The 20,503-nt window shown below is 48.0% G+C and overlaps 1 protein-coding gene across 1 annotated transcript; it reads left to right on the top strand.

Moving 5' to 3' along the window:
- The first annotated feature begins 2,651 nt into the window (after window positions 1-2,651).
- On the top strand, window positions 2,652-18,587 carry LOC126518651 (uncharacterized). Its single transcript, XM_072284190.1, has 2 exons — window positions 2,652-2,684; window positions 17,946-18,587. The coding sequence occupies exons 1-2, from the start codon at window positions 2,652-2,654 to the stop codon at window positions 18,585-18,587; spliced, it is 675 nt and encodes a 224-aa protein (XP_072140291.1).
- Window positions 18,588-20,503: the final 1,916 nt, after the last annotated feature.

Genomic DNA, 20,503 nt, shown 5'->3' with positions numbered 1-20,503 from the left:
CTACGGGACAAAAGTGAGTGAAACCTAGTAGCACTGAAACTTCAAGGGAGCAACTACGGACGCCGTTGCATTCTGCGGCCGGCCACTCAACCACTCAAGTTTGGTCGTTCTCTGCTTAGGCGCACTTGGTACTGTCTATATCCTAAACATTTAATGTTGCCTCCTGAAAAACTTCTCAGAGTCTGGATTGTGAAAATTTTAATGGTAAACATTTTTATTCCATCGTTCTTCACAAAGAAAGCTAATATAAAAGTCAATTTTAACCCGTTCGCGTAGAACAATATCTAGCATGCTACTGACAATAAAACAACTTTTCAATAGCAAGTAAAAGAATCATTTTCGCATTTGTTGGGCATTCAGGTATGCAGGAAATTGAGGCAGGCATATAATTTTGCTAATACAATCCGTTAGGGAATATCAGATTAGATTGTACCTGGACACCCCCCTTGCACTTCTTTATTTTCGTGGAATAATGCAGTCTTGAATGGCTTCTATAAGCAAGCTCTAACGTAGGTCTAATACAAGTTAAGTACATGACTAGCTTAGCAGATTAGGATTCTTGCTTCAAGTCCCAGTGAAGGAACCGTAACACGTGCCCCAGCTTCATAGGTTTCTGGTAATCTGGGGTTTTGAGCCTCGCTTGAAGGTAATGTGCTAAAAACGTAGAAGCACAGGCAAGGTATGACAACGAGATTTGCCAATAGTTACAATATATCTTCGTACTTTACGCTTGCCGCTACACATACAAAATTCTAGCACCCTATTTTATTGTACAAAATGTGCCCCTAACAACGTACTTAATGTTTGTCGTGGGGCAGTGCCGCCACGCTACGTACTGCTGCATATTGATTTAATCTTCTTGAACCACATTTACAGCATAGAACCAGCGCAAAACACAGGGTGAGAAAGTAGACGACAACCATGTGTGTTAGAATGCTATTATGCTACTTACACAAGCGACTACAGCTCCTTCTCTCAATAGCTCAATTTTACGCCTTTTGAACTATTGAGAGAAGGCCACTATACATCGTTACAGCGCAGGTACCGCCATGGACGAACCAGGCTAGCGCTAAGATTGATGATTAATGCTCACAAGTTCCATTGCACATTCAGTAATCGCACACATTTAACTTGCGGCGTCCTTCAGGAGTAGGCGTGAGCTTTCGGGTTCGTGCTTGCCGCAATGTTTGGTGGAAGAATAGCGCTTGGAGCTGGAATCGCTGATGTGCAATTACGAGCAATATACGCACGTAATTTGTTTAGAAGCTCACTGTAAGCATGGGTAGCGCAAGGGTTTCTCTGCGCTGATATGACGATTTCGCTGCAGCTGAATGCTACGTATGCGATGAGGGTAGATATATGGACTTGTTGATAGATCCTCGTATAATTTGTTGTAGCACAGGAAGAAAGACGCAGACATAGACGAGGCGGCACACAGCGTTTCTTGCACTGAACTCATTGCACTCCTTGAACTCTCCTTGCACTGAACTTCAGGAACCGCGCGCACTCATAAACGAATTTGAACTTCCAAGCGTTTTAAAATTCCAAAGCGCGAGTGATATTTCCTCCTAATAAAGAGATGTTAATAGTATCGCAGCACACACGTTTTTTCATTACATTTGTAAGATTATGCCACGTAATATACCATGAACCTGGCTGCAAGCAACCCTAGGTGTTGTGCCAGCCCCATTGTTGGAATTGCAATCGTCTGAAATCATCACCCTAAAAAGCGCATTGCAATGCGCCCGACAGCACAATTTTTTTTCGCTCCAGTCACTAGCACGCTCATGCAAAGGGTATTCACAACACGTAGGAAGAGATAGTCGAGGCACAGCATACGGCTCATATGGCCAGGTTCTACTCCTCGGCCGCGGGCAGGAGCATCCTGGAAGTCTTAGGGTGTGGTCCTGCTCTAGAAGAGGAACGCAAGCATAATCTCACTAAGGAGCAAAGGGCTTACATTACGCTCCCTCCTTTTCGCCGCAACCTCCACCCGCAGCACAATGCGGGAAGGCGGAGGGCCAGGGGTGAAGCCAGTCCTGCTGAAAGACGTTCGTACAAACCCGGAGTCTGCATGCTTAGAAGACGTGGCGAAGCACGATTGATCGGTCAACTTCTCCGCCGTCACGGTTGACCACACTGGTTCTGTTCTCCACTCCACTTCTATCAGGAACGCCACTGCCGCTAAGGCTGAGCAAGTAGCTATCGCCGTAGCTCTCCTTACAGATTCTAAGCAGCAGATCTACACAAACTGAAGAGGGTCTTCCCCCTTACTCATGTGAATATTTCGCTTATGTATCTTTTTGGTTCACTTATGTTCGCCTATTCAAACACTATTCATGTGCTGCCTTATGCATGTACTGTACTAATTGCCGCAATACTGCTATTGACTTATTTTTGTGCTATATATATTATTGGAATATCACATATTGTACCAATTCTTGAAGTGCTGCTTTTGACCCACCATGTAACGGCGGACAGGCGAACAGTATGAGTAAATAAAAAATACAAATACAAACTCACGAATAGCGGTCTGGGCATTTGCGTCCGGATCGGTATGAGCTGAAGTAACTCCCATTTTAGGTCATAGTGATATTTCTCCTCATACAATCATCTGGTTTCCGGCTCACCTTGGATCACATCTGGCCAGCATGGCCAACGTGAACGAGATCGCCCATGACCGAGTGCGCGAACAAACTGACCGCGCTGGGTTGCCTGGGGGATCTACGGACTCCAATCTAGCAATCTTTAAGGACCCTCTCCTCAGTTTTAATACCATCAAACATTATCAGTTGGGCAGGAGGGTCTTCCCCCTTCTTCATTTAAAGTTCTCTAGAGCACAGGCCTCTACCCTCTGCAAGCTTCATACCAGGTCATACCCTAGTCTTTATTCCCACAGCCAGTTATTCGAAGGGCTTGATTCAACATGCCCGAATTACGTTACGTTAGAAGACGTACAGTGGCAGTGCCCGTCATTACAGGGTCCTCAATGCATGATCGAAAATAAATGGAGCTCCATGCTCAGGAGCTCAGGCCTACATCAACTCAGGGCCGTCCAGAGGGCCCGCGACCCGGCGGTCAGGTTCGGCCTACCCGTCCCGACGTGGGAGTGGCCCGCTTTTTTCCGCCTTGAGCGGTAGCCAACCTCAGGACCTAAATAAAGTTCTCTGTCTGTCCGTCTGTTCGTCTCTCCGTGTCTGTCCGTGTCTGTCCGTTGGTCTGTCCGTCTGTCTGTCCGTCCGTCTGTCCGTCCCTGACCGTCCCTGTCCGTCTGTCTGTCCGTGTGTCCGTCCGTCCATCCATCCGTCTGTCTGTCTGTGTGTCTGTCTCTGTCGCAGCCTCTGAAATAGCCTTTACGCGTGCGTTACACTACCAATAGGCCAAAATCATATACAAACAGCAAAATAAATAAGAAAGAGATAATTGTTATGGTCAAGGGAAGCCTGGAACGATGATGTTGGCTATGGCCACACGAAATTTTCCGTTGTCTTCAATCGCTATAACCGCACCGGGAAGGTGTTTTCACACTGGAGAAATCCAGGGAGTGAAACACTCATGATAAACGCTAGTGGACCACAAACAAATCTCAGCATTAATGTGATGATCAATGCGCGTACAGTGGGGGTGATATGTACAGTCGTGAGCAAACGTGGAGAAACCACTGCTCCGGGCGCGGGAGCAGCCGTGGGGCCGCTACGCGACCCTGCTATCTCGCGCCACGCGCTCGCTTCGAGAGTGAACCGAGTGACGACAAACTTCACCCTCGCTCTCACGCGGGTGCTCATCACGCTTGATAAATTTCTAGTGCACCGTTCGGTTGCTCTGCTGCTGACGGTCGCGGCGATGGTGATCGCGCATCACAAAGTGCCTAAAGTCTCTCGTGCGAACTGCTTCCTTCCTCCTCCGTTTTCGGCGCGCCTTGACGGATGCGGGTCGACGCCGTGCCTGTATCGGCATGCTGTTGGAAGGCACGCACGGCTTCTACTCGACTACCAAATCATTAGGTAGAGACGAATACATCGAGGCGTAAAATGCAAGGCACTGCGGATCCTTGCTTCGAACGCCCCCTTCAAATAAGTATTAAATATGTTTTGCACTCACAGGCTCTTTATTGCCGTCAGAAATAAAGAATGTGAACGTAACATTCAACTAATACTTGAAAGAGAGAAAATTATTCTCTTCAAACCACTTATTTCTATCGACGCGCACGTTATTCAGTCGTGTGAGAGAGCCACATTCATTAAGATTACCAGTGATTATTGCATAAAGTTCGATAAACACATCGCCGTGATTGTGTTTAAAGCTACTTGCCGAATTCTACTCTCTTTAAAACCCTCGCTTATTTCCCCACACACATAAATGGCTCATTATACTACGGTTTCATTCACAATTAGCCAATGCTTCTTTATCTTGCAGTAACGCATACAATACTGATTGCAAAAAAATTGCTAATGTGCGAAATCTAACAGTAAGAGTAATTACCTTCTGCGATTACAGAGAATGTGCTATACCTACTTACAATAGTTAAAAGGAAGAGGTCCGGACACCGACCAACATGGTTCAAAATATATTTACGTTTCTGCTCCCGTACGAGAGCCTTCACAGTGAGCAAGGCTCATTGTGAACAAGGCTCCTGTGTGGGAGCCGAAAGCTAAATATTGATATGAAAGATGTTTATTTACAGGTTCGAACGAGGTTCAGGAGGAAGCCACAGGGAAGGCCCAGCCGGCGCAGAGTACCCGAGATAACGCGCGCGCACTCTTCTTTCTCTGTTTCAGTGGCGCAGTGCTGCAACATTTTCCCTGGGGGCAGACGAAGCTCGCTGAGCGAGTTAAAGGGACCTGTGATGGTACTTCTTGAGTCAGGCCACGTGAACAATTTGTGTCGCACGTGAACGCCGATTACTTGCCATCCCTCTAATGATGGCATAGTTCACGTCACTCAAGCGACTGAGTATAACGAATGGTCCCGTGTAAGTGGCGAGAAAATTGTGGTATGATCCCTTTTGCGAACAGCTGTCCACAAGCAAACATAGTCACCGGGTGTAAAGCTGCCAGGGATATGCCGCGCATCGTAGCGAATCTTGCTGTTGCCTTGTGAGGAGAGGACAACTTCCTTAGATGCGACGTGTTTTTTAAGCACGATACAGATGTTGGGCGATTGAAGGATCTTCTTCACAGGCTAAAGGTAGAATAGTGTCAAGAAAGCTCTGGAGAGCACGTTCGTACAGCAAAAAGAACGGCGCATATCCTGTAACTTCGTGCTTGGCACTGTTGTACGCGTACGTTACAAAAGGTCAGACGGCGTCCCAATTTTTGCGGTCAGAAGCGACATACATTGACAACATGTAGGTAAGGGTTCAATTCGTCCGCTCCGTGAGGTCATTCGTTAGCGGGTGGTAAGGAGTGGAATGACGATATGCAGAACCACAAAGCTGTAAAAGCTCTTCAACGACGTCGGCGGTTAATTGCCGTGCACGGTCGCTGATGACAATCCGTGGAGCGCCGTGACAGAATTTGACGTGAAAATGAAGCGACATCTGGTGCAGTGGCAGATTGACGTGCCACTGTTTTCGGGTAGCGAGTTAGGTAATCTACGCATAACAATCCAGCGGTAGCCTGCTGACGCCTTTTGGAGCGGGCCAAGCAAGTCAATGCCGACTTTTTCAAAGGGTAAAGTCGCTGGCCTAACTGGGTGCAAATAGCCTGCTGGAGCCGTTGTTGTTTGCTTGTGGCACGGGCAAACAGTACAGCTAGCGACATACTGTTACGTTGTTTTGCAGAGCTTGGGCCACAAAAATATCTGGCGAAGTCGGCGTAGCATGGAATGAAGGACAGCAGGGCGCAGGTTTTCGGGCACAACTAGAAGCAATGGAGGACCATCAGCCGAGTAACTTTTTTTATGCAGCAAACCATTACGAAAAGTAAACGGTGTTGTTGCACCTGGCTCGCGTGCAGCTGCCCATAGGGATTTCAAGGTAGGGTCGCAACGTAGCTCGCTCTGGACGGTGTACCCAAGTCTGCAAAGAGGGTAGAGATGGAAACCAAGTAGTCATCGAAGTGATCATCGTTTGCGACGAAGGGCGACGGGATAGGCAATCAGCATCCGTGTGACATCGTCCGCTCTTGTAGGTAAAGGAAAAGCTGTACTCTTGAACGTGCAAAGTCCAGCGGGCCAACCGGCCACACGGGTCACGCAGCCCAACGAGCCGACAGAGTGAATGATGGTCAGTTACTATCATGAATGCGCGGCCGTTTAGATGCGGACGGAACTTCTGAATAGCGAAGACGATTGCTAGACACTCGAGTACAATAACCGTGTTGTTTTTCTCCGCTTTTGTAAGTGTCCGACTAGCATAAGCAATGACATGCTGACGACCACAGCAGATCTGAACAAGCACAGCACCAACACCCACACCACTGGCGTCAGTACGCAGCTCAGTTGACGCCTCCGGATCAAAATGCGGTAGAACCGGTCCAGAAGTCAACATAAATTTCAGCTGTTGAGACGCAGACTCGCAATCAGCAGAGCACAAGTATGGGGTGTCTTTGTGAAGGAGAGACGTGAGGGGAGAGGCAAGCTGTGCGAAATTCTTAATAAAGCGCCGGGAAAAACAGCGAAGACCCTAAAAGCTTTACAGATCTTTCACCGCGTGGCTGTTTGAAGTCGCGAACCTCTGCTATATTTTCAGGGTCTGGTCATATGCGTTCTTTGTCAACAAGAAAGCCTAGCACGAGGGCTTGACGCTCACCAAAATCACATTTCTTCGAGTTTGAAATAAGGCCAGCTTGCTGGATACAGTGAACAACGACCGACTGGCCCTGATTGTGCTAGTGAAATGTCCGGCCGTAGACAATGACGTCGTCCTAATAGCACATGCAAATTTCCCATTTGAGTCTGCGGAGCACGGTGTCCATAAATCGCTCGAATGTCACTGGAGCGTGGCATAAGCCAAAGGGCTTAACTTTGAACTCAAAGAGACCGTCATGTGTCGTGGAGGCTGTCTTCTCCATGTCTGAGGGGTGCATTAGAATTTGCCAATATCCTGACCGTAAATCAACAGAAAAGAAATACGACGCGGAGTGGAGGCAGTCGATGGCGTCGTCCAGTCATGCTAGGGGGTACACGTCTTTCTTTGTGACGGTGTTAGGCGGCAATAGTCCACACAAAATCTCCATGAGTTGTCTTTTTTCTTGACTAGGATCACAGGAGCACCGCAGGAACTACATGATTCCCGGATCACTCATTTCCCTAACATTTCTTCGACCTGCTCGGTGACGACTTTTCTCTCAGAAGGTGAAACGCGATAAGGCTTCTGACGAATTGGCGTCACTTGCACTGTATGGATGCGGTGTTCTATACGAGACGCCGGTGGTGTATGGGACGCTCTTTGCTCTTGAGCAAAATCAAATACTTATGCGTAGCGATCGAGCATGCCTTGAACCAGACACTGCTCGCTAGAAGACAGCGACTTGTTAATCATGCGCTTAAAGTAAGCAGAATTATCATGGCTGCAATCGGGGTTGGATTTTTTTCCGGCAGTTGACATTTCGACCGTTCCGGTGCTGACAATGGTTTGTTGGTCAAAACTTGCCTGTTTAAGTCCTAGCGTCAAGGTTATGGATTGGGTTGAAACGTTCGCTGTCCACAAACGAGTACATCCATCAGTGGTGACAACGAGGGAGTGAGGGACTCGCATGTTTCTTGAGCGCGTTGCTATAATCGGGCTCAGATAAACCACAACAAGAACCCGTAAGAGGGCGAGAAGTGTTGACAGGTTGTTGACAGAAGTGCGACACACATCTTGCTACACGAACAGAGCGTCCGCGACCTCCCTGGTATTATCAGTCATCGAAGTTCACGCGTCAAGGCGAACAAAAATCGCGTCAGTGACACAATACAACGTGCCCCCCCCCCCCCCTCCCTCACGCAAGAAATCAATTCCTAAAATAATGTCATGCGTAGTATATGCAAGCAAAGGAAATTCTCTCCGAAATGTCTGGTCCCCTATCACAACTGAAACGGAACAAACCCCAAGTGGGCGTAACATTTCCCTGCCAACTTCACGAAAGGTAGTGTTCCAATCCCAAGAAAACTTAACTTTTTGTCCAAGACGATTTTTGAAGGACAAGCTCATAACTAAAACTGCAGCCGCAGTATCAACTAAAGCAAAAGCACTCACATTGTCAACACAAACACCCGCTTTGTTTATAAACATTACTGCACAAGGGGTCTTGATGAAGATGAATATATTTCGGCCTCACTCCGTCGGTCGCACAAGCTAGTTTCCGAACAGCGGCGGGGACGAGTGACGAGAAGGCGACGGATAGCGCCGTTGTTAGGTCGGTGGCGGTGTACAGCTACGCTCGGAAACGGGGGAGCCACCGCGGTTGAGGCTTCCCTGCTACAGCCGTTGGAAGGAACTGGGAAACCGCCAGGGATCGTCAGAGGGCACACGGGGTGGAAAGGCATTAAGCCGTGGAGCACGCTGCTGAAGCGGTGGCAATACCTAGCAATGTGTCCAGGCACACCGCAGCTGTAGAAAATGCGGGAGTCGCGACTTGTGACGGGCGACACGGGTGACATGGGTGTCACGGGCAGAAACGAACTCTCAGGCTGGTTGTAGGAGGGAAGAGCCCGTGGAACAAATCGTGGTGGTGCATCTTGCCGGCGTCCCAGACTTGTTGGTTGCGGTGGCAAGTTGCTCATGTATGGACGATCAGCATAGGTCCTGCGAGGCTCTGAGTAAGTGCCCAGGTGGCCGGTGGTACACGAGAGCGATCACCAAATGCGCACTGATGGCACACATAGGCGTCGTCAACAATTTTAAGGCGTTCAAACTCTTCTTTAATCGCTTGGCGAATCACGGAGGAGATGTCGTCATGAGCTGGGAGGGACACACTTGCAATAGTCGTTACATTGTCCGAGCGTCGGAATTTTGGTGCAATCCTTCTCATTTTCAGCGCTTAAAACGTCCGGCAGGGTTTCTTTTTTTTTCAAACCAGACAGAGTACTAAGACCTTCCGTCGTTATAAGAAAATTATACACATCTTCAGCGATTCCTTTAAGCAGATGTCGTACTTTTTCTTCGTCTGTGATGGTGGCGCTGACGATTCCACATAATTTGAAAACAGCCTCTGCGTGCGTTGTAAAAGTTTCGCCAGGTAACTGACCTTGTCGTGAAAGCTCAGCCTTCTTTTTCTTAGAGATCGGGTCGCCGAAGTAGTTGGTGAATTCTACAAAATTATCCAAGCTTGTCAGAACGTTCTGGTGGTTTTGAAACCAGAGGAGCGCGGTTCCAGTGAGAAACAAAACACATTATCGGGCTGCTTCGTAGTGCTCCAGTGGTTGTGGCGACTCACTCTGTTGTAGTGTTTCAGCCAGTCGTCGCCGTCTTTGTTCGCCTTCCCCGAAAAGGTGGGTGGCTCTCGCAGTGGTGTCCAGTAGCCAGCTAACAATGCGTGATTGCTCTCTGGTTCGTCGCAGGTAGGGTCGTCATTGCCTTCTCCGGAATCAGCCATGTTCGCTGCTTGTGGTCGTAAATCGGCAAAGCGTCCACTCCGCCGGACAGTTGGTAGAGCTGGGTCATCCAGCATCGTCCAGAATTTACCCCGCATCTACACCAAAGATGTTACGAAAGATGTTTATCTACCTGGCGAACCGAGGTCCAGGAGGAAGCCACAGGCAAGACCCAGCCGGCGCAAAGAACCCCGAGATAACGTGCGCCCACTCTACTCCTTTCCATGGCTCAGTTGCGCAGTGCTGCGACAATATATATATTTTGAACCATTTTGGTCGGTGTCCGCACTTCTTCCTTTGAAGTATGCATCCTCCCAACCAGACGGGCTTCCGTCATAATCTCGATTTCATCTATTTACAATAGGCTCGGCATTCTTCCTTTCGAAACTAGCGAATCATTTAGGCTAGGAATTCGCCTTTTTCGCGCGCCTATATATGAACTCGAGTTAAAATGTACTCGTCGTCTTGCATTACAAATGTTATACTAAGTGATGCTCCAACACTTGCTGTTGCGGAAGAGTTGCGCGGACTAAAGCTAGCGGACTGTGTTGTTTTCTAATATTACCCTCCTGAACTCATTGCCAATGTTCACGCTCTATTAAAACCAGATTGAAGAATGCAATATCCACTTCTAAGTTCTGATGCCGCAATTTTCTTCCAATGCTTAAGATTTAAATGTCATTTGTAACAGTATACTATGTCCATGCTGTCATTTGTGTCCTTTCTGTGCAACTTGTATATTGTTTATTTGTGCATTCTTAGAATTATTCATGTGCAATTCGAATGCCACTGCCTCATGAACAAAAGGATTGATATGCCCCTTTTCTCCTTTCTTTTCAATGTTTTTTTCTGGTACTTCTCAACAGGTCAATATTTATTGTTGAAATGCTTGCATCAACGCTTACTGTACTATATCTATTATATTGCTTGCTGCCATTAGGTCTTTTTATACATTTGTATGCAAAGAGCTTTTAGATTCACTTGCCCTGAAATTAACCAATGCTGTAGCTATAGGAGGATTCCCAGGCAGTTTTAAAAGCTAAGCTTTTCTTTGCGAACCACGACAGGTTTCTGGACCATGGGAGCTGCGTGGCTCTTTTGTCGCCGAATAAGCCAACCAATCGAAGCAGAGCGCCGCGTGCTTCTCTGGGTCCCTTGCATCACCACCATATGGCACTCGCATCCGCGCATCTCCCGATCTATACAGTATCTGTACAGGAAAAACATTGATTCACAGTGGAGGAAAAGAACTAGGAAGCTTACCAGCAAGTATGCGGCCTGTAGGGTGGGCAACACAGCAACAAATACGGTCAAGCGGAAAGTCAGAGAAGCTGAAATATTCTCATGGGTGGCGGCAATGGAAAAGAAACCTGCCATGAGTAACTACTTAAGAGGAAAAAACGAAATCAGGAAAGAAACAATTTATGATAACTCAAAGGGAAGCTCATTACTTTTCGAAGCGAGATCGGGATGCCTTAGAACGCGTACCTATAAAGCGAGATATAAGAAGGAACAAAAAGCATGTGCTTGCGGCGGTAAAGCTAGGGAAACTATGGAGTATGTTTTATTAGAATGCGAAGACGTCTACCCAGCGGTCGATTTAGGCACCACTGGCCTCCTTGAAGCCTTTGGGTTCAGCAAGAGGAGTGGAAAAGTAAACATGTCCACAGTAGGCATTAGTAAGAGGCGATTGAGGATTGGTGGACGAAAATTAGGAAAACGACAAAAAACGGAGACGTACAAAAACACAGTGAGCAATAGGGGATCAGAAAATTTGGGCGTGGGAGTTCATAGTGTTTATTTTATCTTTTATTTTTTATTGTTTAATATAGGTAGGAAAATAGGCAGTATAATAGCAAGAGCTTGGTGGCGCAACGCACAGCCCATTTCCAAAGGGGACGCTCATAACATCCATCCATACATCCATCCATCCATCCTCCACACGGCCGCGGCGGCACCGGCCATGCGGAGGAAACAAAAAACAACAACCAGATAGCTCGCCTTCACGCTTCCGCGGCTGCGCAGTAATGAGGAAGGAAACGCTCCATGGGTATAGAATTGTTTTTTAGAGCGCAGCTCTTTGGCGTCCGTTCCTGGGTTTCGCGTCGTCGTCGGCGTTGTCGTCGGACTCGTAACCAGCTCCGCCCCCCTTTCATCCCCCCAGCGCTAGCAGCGACCGACTGATACCGCTGGATGCCGCTGACGCCGCTAGAGAGTCAAGATAACGTGACTGCATAGAACACCGTCGCCGCCATGCAGAAAGAGGAGGAAAGGGTCCCCCCCCCCCTGTTCTTGTGTGGCGGATAGGGTGCTCTTCAGTTGCCGACGCGCCGGTTATTTCACGTAGGCCCCGGCACGTCGACGAATACGTGACCACCTTCCCACGGCTAGACCTGGTTCTTAGCGCGGCGGAAGCGAGGGTATCATATTGTTTGTGTCGGCATCGGCGGCGTTGTCCCTGAAACCAACTCCGCAGCTGGGGTTGACTCACTATCGGCGTCAGCGGCATCAGTCAGTCGCTGCTATCTCTTCCCTCCTCCCTTTATCGTGTTGTCCGCTCGCTGCGCGCGCTTCTGCCCCCATCGTTTGCCGCTGGGTGTACACGCCGCCCCCCTCCCCCCTCTTCCTGCGAGTCTCCGGTTGTCAAAGCGCCGGCTCGAACTTAATTCCTTTCTTCGCTCCTCCTCCAATGCAACCCCTGTGCGGTGGCAATCAGAGAGCCAGATCGGTGGCGGCGGATGTGTATATGTGCACCGCCCGAGCCGAAATTGCCGCTGCCGTTCGCCCTGTGCGGTGGCAATCAGAGAGCCAGATCGGTGGCGGCGGATCTGTATATGTGCACCGCCCGAGCCGAAATTGCCGCTGCCGTTCGCCACTGCGAAATTATCTTGCTGGTAGTAGCTGCCTACTTCGCCCCTACCGCACTCACGAAAGACGTCGTGCACTTCCTGCAACTCGCATTAACCGTCCATCGATCCACACCGATGTTAGTAGTGGGGGACTATAATGTTGACATAAAGACAAACAGCAATTTCCTAACACTTATGCGGGAGAACATCCCGTTCCTCTGGCTCGTAACGCGTCCCACGGCTGTGACAACCTCGCGAGGCACTTGTATAGATCTCGTCTTTGAGAATCAAGCATTGGTGTACCAAGTCGAACATATATCAGTCTATTTCTCCGACCACAAAGCTTCCTTCATGACTGTCAAGAACTGTTAGTGGAGTCTTTGTTAAAGGAATACGTGTGAAAAATAAAAAAAAAATTCTGTGATAGCGCATACATGTGTTGCTCGATTTCTTTGCCTCAATCTATCGAAAAGGTGAAACAGCTTATTTGCTGCGCTCAAATTTCGCATTAGGAAGTAACGTAATCGTCGGTAATTTTTTTATTGCGCTACCTACAATGCACATTTTGCCCCTGAAAGCGTGATGCATTCAAGTCGTCCTTCGTACTCGCTAGTAGTCAGCAACTCCGCTAAACAAAACGCTCGATATAATTTGCATGCGCCTGTGCATTTGTGTGTGTGCCATAGCCCTGGCGTACCTGAACACACTGTTCATTGCTTTCTCTTGTTTATTGGCTTGCCCACAGAGCAGTGAGCAACGCCGTGCACGTCAGCACTGCAGCAGACGCTTGGGAAAAGAAAACGAGAAGATGCAGCGAAAAGTGACTTACTCTACCGCAATGTGCACACATCTGGCGAGCTCAGCGGCAGCGAGATGCTCAAATAACCACACTTACTTCTTGCCTTCTGGTGTATTTATGCTTGGCTAAGAAGAGCACACGAGCATAGCGCTGTCCTGTGTCTCTGTCACGTCTGTGTCTTTTTGAGTTGCGCTAAAGGCTTTGCCATTATAAGTAAACCGTACCAACTAGCGCAAGCATCAGCCTATTGAAAGAGAAAGCTTTGTCAAAACTGTGGCGGAGGTTCATGAAGAAAGGCCAGAGTTTGGCTTGGGATTTCCACGAGCTCTTGAGCAGTCCATATATGGGTGAACAAATAGTTCTCACACATAGCATTCAGATGTCGGCACTCTTCCAGTTTCATTGGGTTATCTAGGTTCACAATGAGGTCATCGTTACTTCAGCGTTACCTCACGGGTGGTCGGAAAAGTAGGACTTATGTGGTGATACCATAGCTTCCTTCTTTTCTTTGCTTATCGTTTCGCCGAGTGAGCTACCTGCTATCTATCTGCTGGCGAAGTCATGAAGGAATCGCTGACTGGATCATCGCAGAAGACAAAAAGAATAACACTTCGTGTTCGCAACGGAACTGTAAAGAAATTTGTCCTGCCTCTACGAAAATACAGCTTCCTCTCTAAATTGGTTCGAGTCACAACCTGAGTACACAATTTGACACCACGCTAGCTACCCCCACTATAAATACTTTCGTTTGTATTATGTGAAAGGATTTCAAAAGGCGCATACTTGTTTTGTTCTTGAAGCACAGTTCGAAGTCTTCCAAGAGGAAATGGAATTTCTTCGCTGCTTTACACGCATGTGAGCCTCTTCACCGATACGTGATCTCAGCGTCATGCATGACGACAAGGGAGCGCCAAGGCGGGAGGAAGGCTCAATGCAGCCTACGCTAAGCATCGCATTAGACTCCAATCTTGACATCCCATCATACAGCTAACGGTGAGTGTGACCTACCGCTGTCTCCTGCATGCTGGCGCGCTGTAGACACCAAACTGAGGAAACAGTACTGGATTGTGCTTGGAAGGCAAAAGGTGAAAATGATGCTGAAGCAATTTGTGGCTTGTAAGCGCTTCAACAGCCGTACTGCTGCTGAGCCAGTGGTTCATCTGCCTCGTGAGAGGGTGACACAAGCGCCACCTTTCGATGTTACCGGTGTGCACTTTATTGGGCCATTGGACACAAAGGATCAAGTAAACCACCTTAAATCGTAAATCGTTCTTTTCACGTGTGCAGTGGCTCGCCCAATACACCTTGAACTGGTGACCGGCATGTCCACCTCAAACTTCCTGATGGCCCTCCAAAGATTTATCTCGAGAAGAGCAGTGTGTCGATTCGTCTTTTCTGAAAAAGTCAACATATTCTAACACACTTTTCAGGATCTACGGCAACTGTGGGAAACTATGCGAGAACATAGTCAGAATTTCTTCACAAGCCACCGGATACGCTCGAAATTGATAGCTGAGAGATGCTTTGGTTGGGCGGCTTTTGGGTAAGGATGGAAAATATTATTGATGAAGGTCTTGACGAACAGCTACTACAACTTCAAGGAGCTCACAACAATATTTGTAACAGAAATCCAAGCTGTCATCAACTGCCTACTTCTACACGGAATCTAACGAACCCGAATCTCTAGCTACATTGCGCTTTCTTGTAGAAAAGCGACTGACCACTCTTCCTTACACCGGTTACGCTACAGAGGTGGCTCAGTCTCCTGGTCAACTCACTCGTCACTAGAGCTACCGCCAAAGAGTCATCGACCAATTTCGCCGTCGCTCGCAAAAGAAGTGCCTGACGAGTCTCCGATCAGCACATTTTGTTGGGCTGAATTCGTCAAGTGCCCTAAAAAAATGCACTCTCGTTTTAGTTCACGATCATTATCTAACGAGACAGCTCCGGAAAATTTTACAAGCGTCACAAGTTCTTCTTCGATAAGCTAGAAGAATCAAAGCCTGCATGGTGTACATGCCTAATTGAACCACATTGAAAAGATTGATTCAACTGTTGTACCCCATGAAATACATGGACGAATTACATGAAGCTCATTCCAGAGGCAGTATGAAGAAACCGACAACTTCAGCCTGTTTCTTTCTGTCAACGGGCAAAGCTGTACTCCTCTGAATTCCCTCGGAAACAGGCATCTTTATCAAAATAACGTTAGCTGTTGGTTGACCTCAAACAAAGGAGTCCATTCTTTTTTGACCTGCATTGGTTTCTTAACGTGAATCCGAAAAAAAAACCCGAGTAAGTGCAAGTGCGTGAGCCTAACTGGACGTGCCTCAGTACGATTCTGATGAGTCCGAGGAAGAGCGTAACTGGCTTAGTCTGATCTGGGCTAATTTGAGTCCGAGTGAGTCCGGATGACTAGAATTTTGGTGAGTCCTGAGTCCGAGATATCGTGACGGAGCAGAATACTGATGAGTCTGAGCCCGAGTCAGCCCGGCTGTGTGGAATTTTAGGGAGTATGAGTCCGAGTGTGTCCGGCTGAGTACTATGTCTGTGTGTTTGCGCACACATGAGCCCGAATGATTTACATATTGATTATTCCAAGTCATGGTGAGGCGGCTGAGAAGCATTCTGGTGAGACTTGAGTCGGAGTGGTCCGTAAAAAGAAAATATATTCTGTAAAGTGAGCCTGAGTGAGTTTCATTTATTTTGCGACCTATGGTTGCAAGTACGACGGACGTCTCCCCAAAAATGGGGACGAGCTTCATGGAGCTCTTCGTAATTGTATTGCTGTGTTCTCTCGATAGACCGGTATAAGTAGACGTTTTGCATTCATTGCCCAAGCGCACATCTCAGCAAAACATCTTATGTAATTATCTAGGCAGTTGGATCAACTGTTGTTGCACAATCTTGTGAAATCGTAATGTCTGTTCGAAACGGGCAACAAACTTCCTTGAGATTTTGATACCTCCCTGATAACAAATGATCGAATAAACAACTGAAACGCTTCAAGCAACATTTATTGAATAGGAGGCACACAGCTGTACACGAGCCTATCAGCGATCTGCGTGGTTGGAAGAGAAAAAATGTGCGTTAAAACAATTCTCATTTCGGCGTGCCTTCAACTAGCTGTAACTACGAAATTTTCCATAACTCTCGATATATCAACGACAATTGCTACACAAGCTTGCTACATTATTGCTACACAAGCGAGTAGATCTGAAAACTGCTGACATGAGTTGAGGCTTTTGCGAATGGATGTGGGGTTTTGAGTGTTGAATTAGGCAGGACATGTGTGGTCACTGTGTTTTTCCCGCCTGCTCACAGTGTACAAAAAGAAAAACAAAGGAAACTGGTTTGATTTAATGTCAGTATTTGAAACATCCATTCAAAAGTGACACTAAGGGGATTTCGCGGCTGTACACCAGTGCCTCTTATTTTTATGACCGGGTTGTGTGCATTTTTTTTCTAATTTTTAAAGAGACTCTGCTAGAGCTCTGGGTCTCCTTATTGTGTAAACGGCTTCAACGAGGCTACATAGCAATACTGACCTTTGCATGTGAGGGTTGTCTTGAAAATGTAGAGGTCAATGACACTCCTGTTCGTGGGGATTGCTGTAGGCTTGCAGTAACGGCAGCATGTTGAACCATTCCCTGTGTCCACAGCCTGCTGAGTGTAACGTCGTTTGAGATGTGGAATGCTACATCGATTAACAACATTGGTTGCCAGGCTAGTTGGTTCATCTTAATAAATGAATACTGGTAAGCGCACTTTCAAGACGGAACAACAAAGGACATCGACACACGGGACAAGCGCTACTCGCACCTAATTTTTATTGTTAACATTTCGCCTACTTCTATACAAAGCAGAACAAGCTCTTAGATCACGGGGTTTTCCGTGCTAAGACCCCGATTTGATTGAGGCACGCCGTTGTCCTTAATTATTTATCTATTTATTTATTATTAACTATTTATTAATTCCAGATTAATTTTTACCACCTGGGAATTTTTAACGTGCACCTAAATACAAGTACATGGTTTTGTTTTATTTTTCGCTCATCGAAATGCGGCCGCTATGGCCGGGATTTGATCTCGCGCGCTCGTGCTTAGCAACGTAACACCAAAGCCACTAAGCAACCACGGCGGTTTAGAACAAGCTCTCGACCCTCCTATATATGTCTTGCCTACTTCAGTCCAGCCTTTTGCCATCATCAACCACATAGGCCAGTCTACTTGTTGTGCAAGATTTCCTTCGTTTTGCCTGCGTAAGGAAGTTATTCAAACCGAAGTGGTCCCTCTCTCTGGAGGCATACAGCCTATGTCGGAGATTAGCAGAGGAAGAAAAGAAAAAGTTATGGATCGTGGGCTGCTGCCTCCGCGCCTGGCGCCAAGTGCGCGCACCTTTATCATCATCATGATACCGTTTATCTTCGTCTCTCGCCATGAAAAGGCTTTGTTGCGTGTCTCACGGCTCCGCTTTTTCGGGCGACGTGACCTGCAAGTGGCCTGCGTTCCGCAAGATATGGTGCCAAATTCCTGGACAACGAGCGGATCCCAACGACGTGGACAACGAGCGACTGCGCCGACGAGTTGCTTCTAGAAACTGCAGCCGGAGTAACCTGATCCTAATCAGAACCGCACCCAGCGAAGCAACGTGCGGAACCGGCTACCTTACAAGCAAGTAATCCGCAATCTTTACAAAACATCGACCGCTTGAAAGGGAAACGCCCTGCTTGCCGAACCCAGTCAACGAAAATCATGAATGAGGCGACGACGCTGTAGGAGAGCGGCTGCAACGACCGCACTGCATTCAGCAAGGTTATAGACAAGCTCACCGCCAGCCATGACGAGCTTGAGAAGATCAATGTCGAGCTTGAGGACGTGATTCCCGTCGAGGATCTTGAAAGAGAGTACGAGTCTGCAGCGCATTATGACGACCAGACGCTTGAGACCCTGACACGCCTCCGGGACCAGCTCGCAGATCTCAGCGTCGGAAGCACGGTGCAGACTCCTCCCTCGACGACGCTCAATACGCCACCTGCCCCAACGACAGTTCTGTCACAGAGCTTCGGACCTCGTCTCCCAACGCTTACCATCAAGCTTTTCCATGGGGACGTGTGTCAATGGACGTCGTTTTGGGAGCAATCCAACAGCACGGTGCACGCAAATACAACTCTGCGCACTACTGATAAATTCCATTACTTCCCCAACTACCTGGTAGCGGAAGCAGCAACAGCCATTTCCGGACTGCCAACGACTGAAGGGTGTTATGAGAGTGCCATCCAGCTGCTTCAGCAGCTGGATGGCACTCTTCAAGCAGTTCGGAGACAGGAGCTGGATTGTACAGCATCATTTCAGAGCGGTCCAAGAACTGCAGCCCGTGACGACTTCTTCGGATACGAGGGAGTTGCGCAGGTTGTATGACGGAGTCCAGCTGAATGTGCGCGCCCTCAACGTCCTAGAAGTTCCAACTAGCAGTTTTGCGGTGATGCTCTACGACGTTCTGGTTCAATCCCTGCCGCGAGAAATCGTCGTGGCGTTCAACCGGCATAGCCGTCTCCAGGATGACGCACAAGGCACGCCATCCTCTGCTTCAGGGGAGGCAACCACAACTTCTTGCAAGGAACTCGAGCAGCTCTTGCGATATACACAGAGAGAGCACGAAACAATAGAGCAGTGTGCTCCATCGGCATCCTCCATCAAGTGCAGGGGGTCTCACAGAAAGACTGTGCCATCGTCATCAGTCCTGTATGCATCGGAAGAATCGAAACAAATGGGCAACGAATGTCTATTGTCTAGGCATGCAGCGCTACCTTGGCCATATCAGAGAAAAAGAACCGGCTGGCTCAAGCTATGCGGTGCTACCGATTTACTATAAAGGGCCACCGTGCAAACGAGTGTCGGCGGAAGTTGGTGTGCGCAGCATGCAAAGCCAGGCATACTTCAACGATGTGCGACCCAGTTTATTGAGTGACAAGGGGCGAGAAATCGCATAACGACGTATCTGTTACTACCAAGCCAATGAAAGCAGAGAGTCCGCGGCCGTTACAAGCTGTCAACTTGACGAGGCCATTAATGTACAGACTTTTCGTTGCTAGATCATCGGTGTCAACGAGACGCCTTATATCAGAGACATCTTCGATGGAGGCAGTCAACGCGCGTTCATTAAGGAGGACCTGGTGGCGCGGTTCATTAGAGAGACATGCCTAGCGTTTAACACGTTTGCGTAAGAAGCTCCTTCTCGTGTGAGAAATTGCAATGTCGTCAAAGCTCGTCTACGTAGTCAATTTGATGACAGCGAGCACTTCATTGAAGCGATAGCCATGCCAGTAATTAGCCACGACATCCCTGTCACGGCTATGGAATGTTCCTTCGCAGCCAAATTACGCGAGCAAAGTTACCGGTTGGTGGATGATCAACTGTGCCTCAAAGATATGGCGAGAAAGGCATTAGCCTGCTCATAGGATCTGATCAACTGCGGAACAGATTGAGAGGCGACATCATACGCAGCACGGAAATACAAGGATTGGCCGTGGTCTAGACCACTCTCGGCTAGACGCTACAAGGTCCTCTCACGAAAACGAGATTCATAAACGGAACATCCGAAGGAATGATCTGCGTCCTGCTGGTGCAAGCTGGAGAAACTAAAGGATTAGACCAAAGCACACTAGACTCCTTTTGGACGTTAGATGCTATGGGAATTGCGCTAAAGGAAGCAACGCATGGGCACGCAGACACGTTGGCTGTTTTCCAACGCAAAATTGCGAAGATTGAAAAGCGGTACCAAGTAGCTGTGCTGTGTAAAGAACCGGATATTCAGCTGCTACAAGACGGCTACAATGTCACACTCAATCGTTTACTAAATCTGGTTAAACGCATCTGGAAGCCCGAAGGATTGCTTGAGAGATAAGATACGGCGATTCGTCAGAACATTGTTTCCGGCCATGCTGAAGTTGTACTTGACAAGGAATCGATAGATGGCCCAGCGTATTACATGCCACATAGGGAAGTTACTCGGGGAATACAGGGAAATTATTCAGGGAAGTTCAGTTCACTGCACAAGCTTCTCCGTGTCACAGCATGGGTGCAGCGCTTGGTCTCCAGCGTTAAGTGCAAGATTAAAAAATCGGGAGTTATCTCTGCCGAAGAAATATTGGCAGCTGAGAGATATTGGATCAGGCAAGTTCAAACTGAATCGTTTCCTGGGGAGACCAGTTGGCTGCTGGAAAGGCAAGGTCCGCCCAATTCATGGGTAGCACAAGTACACCCATTTCTCAAAAAGAACGGGCTTATACGCGTCAGAGGAAGACTACAGAACCTCAAAGACAGCCGAGACGTGA

The sequence above is a fragment of the Dermacentor andersoni genome, chromosome 1 (genome assembly GCF_023375885.2).
Source record: "Dermacentor andersoni chromosome 1, qqDerAnde1_hic_scaffold, whole genome shotgun sequence".
In the NCBI taxonomy this organism is placed as follows: domain Eukaryota; kingdom Metazoa; phylum Arthropoda; class Arachnida; order Ixodida; family Ixodidae; genus Dermacentor; species Dermacentor andersoni.
This window is presented reverse-complemented; position numbering and strand designations above follow the sequence as displayed.

Excerpts from the sequence above, each read along its gene's own strand:
- LOC126518651 (XM_072284190.1), top strand. The coding sequence starts at position 2,652 with ATGGCCAACGTGAACGAGATCGCCCATGACCGA. Across the intron at positions 2,685-17,945 it reads ACGAGATCGCCCATGACCGA|GAGAGCGGCTGCAACGACCG; the intron begins GTGCGCGAACAA and ends ACGACGCTGTAG.